General features: G+C 32.2%; 2 protein-coding genes across 3 annotated transcripts in view; both read right to left on the minus strand.

The window, feature by feature from the left end:
- The window catches only part of LOC100180510 (OTU domain-containing protein 4), an 11,093-nt gene extending 6,438 nt beyond the window's left edge, over positions 1-4,655 (minus strand). For both annotated transcript variants that reach the window (XM_026833811.1, XM_026833806.1), the window contains exons 1-11: positions 4,399-4,655; positions 4,179-4,262; positions 3,557-3,654; positions 2,970-3,124; positions 2,718-2,910; positions 2,215-2,339; positions 1,496-1,580; positions 1,107-1,234; positions 944-1,049; positions 766-881; positions 640-712 (exon numbers count right to left, since the gene is read on the minus strand). In XM_026833811.1, coding sequence (XP_026689612.1) covers positions 640-712; positions 766-881; positions 944-1,049; positions 1,107-1,234; positions 1,496-1,580; positions 2,215-2,339; positions 2,718-2,910; positions 2,970-3,124; positions 3,557-3,654; positions 4,179-4,262; positions 4,399-4,539 — 1,304 coding nt within the window. In that variant the 5' untranslated portion in view covers positions 4,540-4,655. The remainder of the gene's footprint in view (positions 1-639; positions 713-765; positions 882-943; positions 1,050-1,106; positions 1,235-1,495; positions 1,581-2,214; positions 2,340-2,717; positions 2,911-2,969; positions 3,125-3,556; positions 3,655-4,178; positions 4,263-4,398) is intronic.
- Positions 4,656-4,688: 33 nt separating this feature from the next.
- LOC100175829 (KICSTOR complex protein C12orf66 homolog) lies at positions 4,689-8,157 on the minus strand. The gene is made up of 8 exons (XM_002131861.3): positions 7,824-8,157; positions 7,560-7,745; positions 6,721-6,921; positions 6,079-6,191; positions 5,857-6,022; positions 5,407-5,610; positions 5,115-5,278; positions 4,689-5,057 (listed from the first exon to the last, which is right to left on the minus strand). Exons 1-8 carry the CDS (start codon positions 7,977-7,979, stop codon positions 4,925-4,927), a joined length of 1,323 nt encoding a protein of 440 aa, XP_002131897.1. The 5' UTR covers positions 7,980-8,157; the 3' UTR covers positions 4,689-4,924.
- Positions 8,158-8,598: the final 441 nt, after the last annotated feature.

Consider the following 8,598-nt stretch of genomic DNA (forward strand, 5'->3'; position numbering starts at 1 on the left):
TAGGAGGTTCGAAAGTATGACGCCAATGGCTCTTTATGAGATTTTTACTTGTATGAACATGCTAGAAGTACATTTTATACATCAAAAGAAAGATAATTTGATACTGATTAAGTTTGCAATGCATTACTTTTGGATATTTTTGTTCATTCCTGAAATATTCTATATTGAAAAATTCATTATGACGTCATCGTTATTTTGATGACGTCATCAAAAAATTAAAAATATGAAGTTAAAGAGAATTTTATACTCTTCAAACTTTCTATAGCATGTTTTGCTCTAACTGCTATAGTTTGGCTACAAAATCCAATTAGATGATACCTGGTCAAAAATTAAAAATTTTGAAAAAATAGGCGGCAGTTAAAGGGTTAAAAGCTATAATGGTTAAAGCAGTTTTTAATATTTTTAAATAAAACGTTTCTAGAATTTTTTATTTAGAAAATCAGATCTGGAAACGAAAAATAATTGAAAAGAAAGCCAAGGTGGCTTTTTTTTATTTGCTTCACATGATTTATTTTTAATACTTTTTTTGCTAAAGTGCAATGTTAAAGCTATGGCACGGGAGCCAAGCATTAAAAAAGGAGACGCTTGGGCACAAAGTTCGAGCTTAGCTCTGCGCATTCCTAAAAATTAAAAACTTACTATGATTTTGCTGGATCTGATATATCATCTTCCAAATTTGGATGGTTAGGCCTTTGCTGGTGCACACCATTTCCTAAAGAATATTTAAATTAATGAAACAAAAGTGTCAATCACACGAAAACATACCTGAATAACCAGACCCACCATTTCTCATCTTCTTCTGCTGAAGAGCAACAAATTCAAGGTGATATTTTGGATTAAACTGAATCTCTCCACTATGCATTGGTGCTGCATCACTCCAACTACAATGTATACGCTGTATGATAAAGAATGAAGATACATTTGTTAATATTCAAACACATACTGTTTTGATCTGCAGCCATATCTTCGACTTCCACCATTTCTGGAGTTCCAATCAGAATGAGATCTCCTTCTTTGTTTACAGGGCCATGCATCAGCTCTACAACCGTCTTCAAAACATAAGTTAACGAAATAAAGCACAAGAAAAGAAATTATAATGGACATACTACTATATGTTTCTAATGGCTTGACGTTCTTCACAGATATTGTATGTCGACCTCCCAATGCTTCAATAAACACAGTGATTGGACCATGGTTTGGTGATACTTCCTGCACGTGGCCGACCAATGGTTTACTGCAACAATTATATAAAGTATTAACCTAAGTATAGAGAAATAAAAATTACTTCCTACTAAATCTAAGGCTTGGCACACTTAAGATTTACGCTAACACAAATTATATTAAATTAAAATACAAGTCCAAATCTTCTGATTAAGAGATTGATAAGTATTGAAATTGTTGGTTGTTGTACCATTGTGTACTTAAATATCATGAGTTGTATTAAGATGAAATTATTGAACAAAACACCAAATCCTATTTTTAGATTCAAATTTACCTGTATATACTCAAAGAAATAAGACATCTGTCCCCAATGAAATATTGCATTCCTTCACTTACAGTAAAATCAACATACTGTTGTTCTAGAAAAAATGACTTTTATTAAAAACAAAAGTCACTTTAAAAAAATGTATTAGAACTATTATTTGGACCTAAGGAGAATTTTATGATAAAAACTGTTTAATGGTCACTAACGGCAAAAAGACATGGTAATCTGAAATATATTCATGAATTTAATTATTTGAATTTAATAAGTAATACGTTATAACTGGATCATGTATGGATTATCAAATCGAAAAACTGAGTTTGAAACCTTCTACCAGTGCACTAAAAAAGTTGTTTGCAGTTAACAGTTATAATATAAAGTTACTTTTATTGTCTCTCAAGGTAGCGAAGATTTGGAAATATTTTAACAGAAAAGACAGAATATAGCGACAAAACAACAAGTGTTAAAACCGCGTACAGTTAAAAACACATTTACATTTAATTGGAAGAAAATAAGCTAGGTCCTTACACCTAGCGGACAGACGAGCTTTTTCTTTTAATTAAGTTAATCTTCTAATAGAAACAAAAGTGTGCGTAAAGACGCAACCCATACAATGTACATTATATAATATACGACCCGTACATTATATAAAATAATGTGCAGATTCATTTCAGCTCTTGTTTTTATGGACACACAAAATCCATACTTTATTAAGATATGAATAAACTTACTTCGTTTAATAGTGAGCCAGAAATCATAATCCACATTTCTGTATATAGATGGATCTAATGATCTCACAACATCTAGTGGTATTGGAAACTTGTATGCCAATCCAGACTGATTTGTCAGGTCGATTCTAAAATGATTGTAAATAGATTTAACTTCTTAACCATTGGTAAAATGTTAACTCCTTATCTCTTAATTTTGTGTTTGTAAAGCTACAAAAATATTGCATGACCAAAAGCATCAGATTCTAGGTTTTACGGATTGAAAATTTATACGTAACTTGCTTTTTCAGCATCGTTAGGGCATGAGTGTTAAGTATGAATATGTATATAATAATTATTGTGCCCGGGGTGCATGATGCGCCAACACCGAGCATTGCGTGGTTGGTGTCTCTGCAACTGACCCACAATGAGGGACAAGAATATTACATCATGAAGTTAAATTTTATCTCTGCAGTAAATGATCAAAATGAAACAGAGAATCTATGATCCACATGTAGAAAGTTTACCCTTCAACTAGAATTCCAATGGATGGTTCGAAGAAGTTCTCTGGTGAGATAGGAGGTTCTTTATCTTCATATTCCTTTGATTTGTCATTAGAAGTACTTGGGCCGGAGAGCATACGAAATGTGTCAACGCATTTATTCAAAGTGGTTTTGCTCATTCCAAGTACACGTTCCAATATTATGGAAGTAAGAATTGCTAGAAAGAGGGAATAAAAATAACCATCACAAAAATGAATCACTTACTTCTATACTTACACTGACAAATCCCATATGATTCAAAGTAGGACTTGGGATAGACACAATCATAATGCTTCTGGCCTGAATGACATAAATAAACTTCCTGTTCACAATCATTTTCAGTGACATTCTTTGCACGGTGACCAGGCTGCTCATAGATGTGAAAATCACAACTGTATGTAACAAACAAGCAGTTAATTAGTTGATTTGGCATTTACGAAAATACAAAATACAGTTTTAAGATACAAAAGATTTGTTTTAAATCAACGAAACTAATGTTAATTTAACTAGTAAATGCGTACAAATTAACCTATCTAAGGTTTATTTCAAGTAAAGAAGCTTGGGCGTTCCAACTAAAACTTCATTAGCAAAAAAGCCAACCAACCAACAGCATGATTCAGGATTCTCAGGAATATGTGGAAGCCTACAAATATACACACAACTAATGTGTTAATAAGAACCAGCATAAATGTCCAAATCAAGAGTTGCAGTTTTACAAATCTTCTATATCTGTACCATATGGGTTGATCGGATGTACTTAGCTTGATTGAACAGAAAAAGTCATAAAAATGGGTTAACAGTTTCAAAGCTTATGTATTCCTCACCTGTACATTTTAGACAAAGCACTAATTTCTAACTGGTCCGCCCACTCTTTAGGACTGTTCATTCGTGCAAGATAATCATCAAATGAATCATCTACAAACTGAAGATGGATTTTAACTCAAGATGATTACAGAAGCATACCAATGAAAAATCCAAATTTGTATATTGGAAAAACAGAATTCGAATTAGTAGCGTGAGTGATTATCCCATTTTTCTCATTGCTAAAATACGACAATTCCATTTTGAGGTAAGTTTTAATAATTTACTATAAATGTTAGGAGTTACATTAGTACAGTGTGTGCCGCACAGATAATTTGGAGTTTTCCACCTGTGCTACCAATGATTAAATACGTGGAATATTCCTTAGCATAAAAGCCAACACACTTCCCCAAGTTGAAAAGTGTGGTAACTCGTAAGCAATCGAGGGTAAAAAGATGGTGCTAATAACGCCTGTCTGACTGGGATGCGGTGTCCTGTCGCACGAAGGACTTTTCGGGTGTTAGGTCAAATTAGGCCTAAATTCCAGGACCTCGTCACCCATAAAAAAAGAAAGCCAACAAACTATTAATCCCAACATGTTGAATGCATTCAACTACTTGTGTAACTTTTTACACAATCACTTACATTTTCAAATATATGTTGGTTCCTTTTCATGTATCTAACACAAGATTCCCGGATATAAAGATGATAGGCTTGTGTTTTAAACATCTAAATAAAATGTTCATTAAGTGATCAAAACATGAAAATATACTAAATACTACCTAATTATGTACAAAAAAGAATTCAATTTTCTTCTTAAACATCGTATTTGTGCTCTATTTGTATTAATAATAAGTTGTAATACCTGCTCAGAGAATGCACGAAACAAAGATGAACCATCTTTCGGTACAGGTTTTCTTCGAAAACCAATACTAGCAAGATAATCGTCCATTATATCCATTCTGTGCCGTTTTCCGCTGTTACCGTGATCATCATAACTCGCCATTTTTGTTTCCGCAAAATCTTTGACGGCCTTTAAAACCGGCGAACCTCCCCTAATGCTAAATAACTTTATTTCACTTACCGGACTTTTATTAATACGTAATTTCAAGTTAAGCCTAATATCGAGATTATTATTAAAAAATCACGCAAAACAAACACGTGTAAACTTTATTTATCATCAACGGACGGGCGGGAAGTTTGGTTTTCAATGTGTCGCTGGAGGGCGTACGTAGGTAGATATTTAAGTTATTAAAAAAACGATTGATATTTTTATTTTATTTTGATCTATTGTTGGTATTCACAATCAAAAGAGTGATAATAAAATGAAACTTTCTTGGTGCCTGTTTTTTTCTAATGAAAATGTCACTGTAGTAATGTTTAATACTATTTTATTTGTTTCCTGGTTTTAACAGCAAAGCTATTTTTCTTAATTTTAACTGATTAAGAACTTCATTTAAGTACAAAGTCACATTTGAATCTTTGTCACCACGAAGCCCATTACACACTATGATGATAAATATTCTGCAAAATAAAAAGCACAATTAAAATGAGTTATTCAAATATTAAACAAAATCTTACTTGTGGTCAATCTGAGCACAAAAAAAAGTCTTGTTATCTTCAGATGACGTATGTGAAACAACTTTTTCTAGATTAAGCTCATCAGTTTTATTTTGAAGAAGATATTGTATATGAGTGACATGGTCATTTGATGTATGGGGCAGTGTTAACATAATCCTGTAGTTCTATAAATTAAAACTTTAAATTAATACTTATGTTAAGGTAGAAGTAACGAATAAATATTCCCATTATTCCAGCTACTTAGCCAATTTAAGTTAAATCATGATTTAAATCACAGTCATAATCATAATACCTGCACACAAGTTTGGTCATTCAGATCTGGTAGCGGATAACCATATTTTAAAGCAGTCGTACTCTGCTCTCTAGTATTTAAAATAAGGAAAAGGTGAGAAAAATCATTCCTCTTTATATGAAGTAATGCTTTGGAAACAAAATCATAGCTTGTTTTTGAAAGCATTTGCTTCATCTCGTCGGAACTACCAGTGTTACATAACACCTGAGAATAAAATCATTTAAGTCCATCTACAGATATCTGGATATAAGTGTATATATGGATATGCGGGTACCAGTATGTTTACAAATCGTTAGGTTTACTGCAGGTTTACTTTGTTTAAAACTTTTTGGTAACAGACACCCAGCTTTGTATATCTTACCATATCCCAAATACATAGATTTCATATTGATTAAAAATTTTACCCAGGTGAGGGTTTAAATATAAAAAATGTTGTTTAACCAGTATTACCTCATAAAAATAGAAGGTAAACTGAGATTTCAGAGTTTGAAAGAATTTTTCCATCCACACATATAAACCTGATGTGGGATTTGATAGTTTTTCACCAAAGCCAAAAAAACTTCCACGAAATGAACTTCCTTGGTGTTTCATGGCTTGTGGCTTCCATTTTAATAAACTGATAAGAATAAAAATGTATCAATAGATAAAGTACAGGTGAATACAAATTCTTACACTTCATGAGCATCATCCAAGTTATAAATGGCACCTGTGTAGTTCCACTTAAATATATCTTGTCTGGCTTGTAGCAATGCAAGCAGTGCAGTTAGCTCGTCTGATATACAAGTCTAAATTAATAAATAGTGAATATGACATTATTTGTAATGTTAATAATAATATAGTAATTTTAATATGTAAAATGGGTGTTTTGACAATTCAAAAGCAGACTTATAGGTGACAAAAAGGAGAGCAATTTTCATTTGGAGTTGGAGGATATATCATGTATGGGCAACTGTCAGATTTGAATCAACATGGTGCAAGTTGAGTGATGGTTGTTTTTTAAATTTTATTCAATTTATAATGGAAATAGTCCTTTAATAAACAAGAAAACCTATTTGTTAGGTCTACAACACTCAACTGTTCTATTTTTCTGCCCGCTTATGTTTTTTTTGTATGGTTGACCACTCGGACAATTTAATAATTACTACTTGGTTGCAGCAATAAACATTAAGTGCCTGGTCTAACAACATGCATGCTTACAACTGCTATAACTACTGAGCTATAGCACTAGTAAAATAATAAATCATCCACTAACTGTAAATTTTAAACAATATTAAAATTTATCACACATGTTCTTCAACTAATAAGTTAAAATACCTGTATATTTCTTAAACAATCATGAGGGAATTTTTGTGGATAAGATTCTAATAGAAGTTTTACTTCTTCGCACAATGTGTCTAATGGTGGAGCTAGAGCAGTTTTGAACATCTGAATGTAAAGTGAAATGCATTCGAGCCTTGCAGAGCAAAATTCGGATAGTTGAAAGCATACTGTTGATACCAAGTTTTCCGGCAATTCCTATAACAAATCAGTAACTTTAAAAATGTTAGAAATAGAAATAGCTACCAATGTAAACAACAAAGGGAACTCCCAATTTGGAATATAGTGAAACCAGAGTGTCTTTTACTTTTTTTACAAATTACATATTTTTTACAGTTGTTTTGATAGTTTAAACAGGTTTTGCCACCTTTATATTCTTCATGTGTTACAAGTAAAGCATTAAGGCAGGTTTAGCAAACTTGCAATCGAAGAATGTATTTTACTATTTTATGAACAAGGACAATTATTTTATGTCATCTATCAATTCATTACGCAGCTACCAATTTTGAAATGATTCGTATTAACAAACATGCACCATTATAGTTTGCTAAAGAGCAAAGCGATTACATTCGGAATGATTGCATTGCACTTATTTCACGCTTAAAACACAGAACCCTTTAAACTCAGGTGGAGTGTGTGCATCCAATTTTATAATTGTGGCATCTATTGGGTAAGTTACAGATCCTAGACCGCAAATCTCTGTCTGTTTCGCAAGGATTCTCTCCGAAGCAGGCAAATGAAAAATGAGTTAAATAAGACTTTCCCTTGGGTTGTTTAAATAAACCAAGAAATTTCGCGTATATTATTACTCCCAACACAGTACTAAGAGAACTTACACCATCTGTTTCAAAATCCCCAGAAGTGCTAACTTTGTGCTCTTGCTTCACAATAGAAAGGAACAAACTTTGTAGAATAGAATAAGAATTTTTAAGAGAATCTCGTCTGGCAAACCAGGATTTTTGTTCCAGAAAGGTTAATGAGAAATAAACCTTCTCGTGCTGAGCCAGATTAACCAAAGCAACCTATGCAAACACTGATGAACATTTCTGTTAAAGTAACATTCGGATAAACCATAAAAGTTAAAACGTAGCTTCAGTTACCTGAAGATTAGAAGGTAAAAATGGGAGTTTTTCTTTTTCCGCAAATTCTTTCGCCTTGTCACACATAAATCCGCCAAGGTTGCCGAAGTAGTTATGAAAAAATTTGAGTTCCATGGAATGTGCAGTAAATTCCTTACTACTTTCCAGTCTCTCCATTGTTTTTTTTCTGTTATATTACATTAACATCTTTAAACGCTGCAATAGACCGCGGCATACATTGACCAAGGTGATCCTAGAATACAGATATTCTAGCGGCCATTTTCGATACCTTCTACTGGTGCCACCAACCTAAAATTTGGACACTGTACTAACTAGACCCCAGCGGTACCGATTCTGAAATCAAAAATTAAAAATTCGGAAAAATATTAATTATGAATATTAATATTCGTCATAAAAACATATTTATAAACTTTTCGCACGCACCAGCTTTGAATATGTTGTAGCCATAGATATCATATATATAAAGATATTTGACTCATACTTGTCTGTATTATATGTATAGCTCAGTGGTTGTAGCGCTACTTAATAGCTACAAAACGAAACATTTTTTTCTTCAAAAAAATGGGGGCTTGGGTATGAAATATTAAAAAGTATGACCATAACTTGAATCATATAAATATTAAATTTTCAATTTTTTTTGCAAAAATATAACTTCCGCATACATCTATGTTGGTCACTAACATATTTTTCCCATTAAAAAAATAAATAATTTTAATTTTTTTTTAATTATGAATATTATTATTCGTCATAAAAACATATTTATAGAATTTTCGCA

This window comes from Ciona intestinalis, chromosome 1 (assembly GCF_000224145.3).
Source record: "Ciona intestinalis chromosome 1, KH, whole genome shotgun sequence".
Classification (NCBI taxonomy): domain Eukaryota; kingdom Metazoa; phylum Chordata; class Ascidiacea; order Phlebobranchia; family Cionidae; genus Ciona; species Ciona intestinalis.

Bases quoted from the DNA above. Each gene is read 5' to 3' on its own strand.
- LOC100175829 (XM_002131861.3), bottom strand. From the start codon at position 7,979: ATGGAGAGACTGGAAAGTAGTAAGGAATTTACTGCACATTCCATGGAA. The intron at 5,611-5,856 runs GTAATACTGGTT...TTTTATTCTCAG, and splicing joins TTACCTTCTATTTTTATGAG to GTGTTATGTAACACTGGTAG. The intron at 5,058-5,114 runs GTAAGATTTTGT...TTTATTTTGCAG, and splicing joins TGTGCTCAGATTGACCACAA to AATATTTATCATCATAGTGT.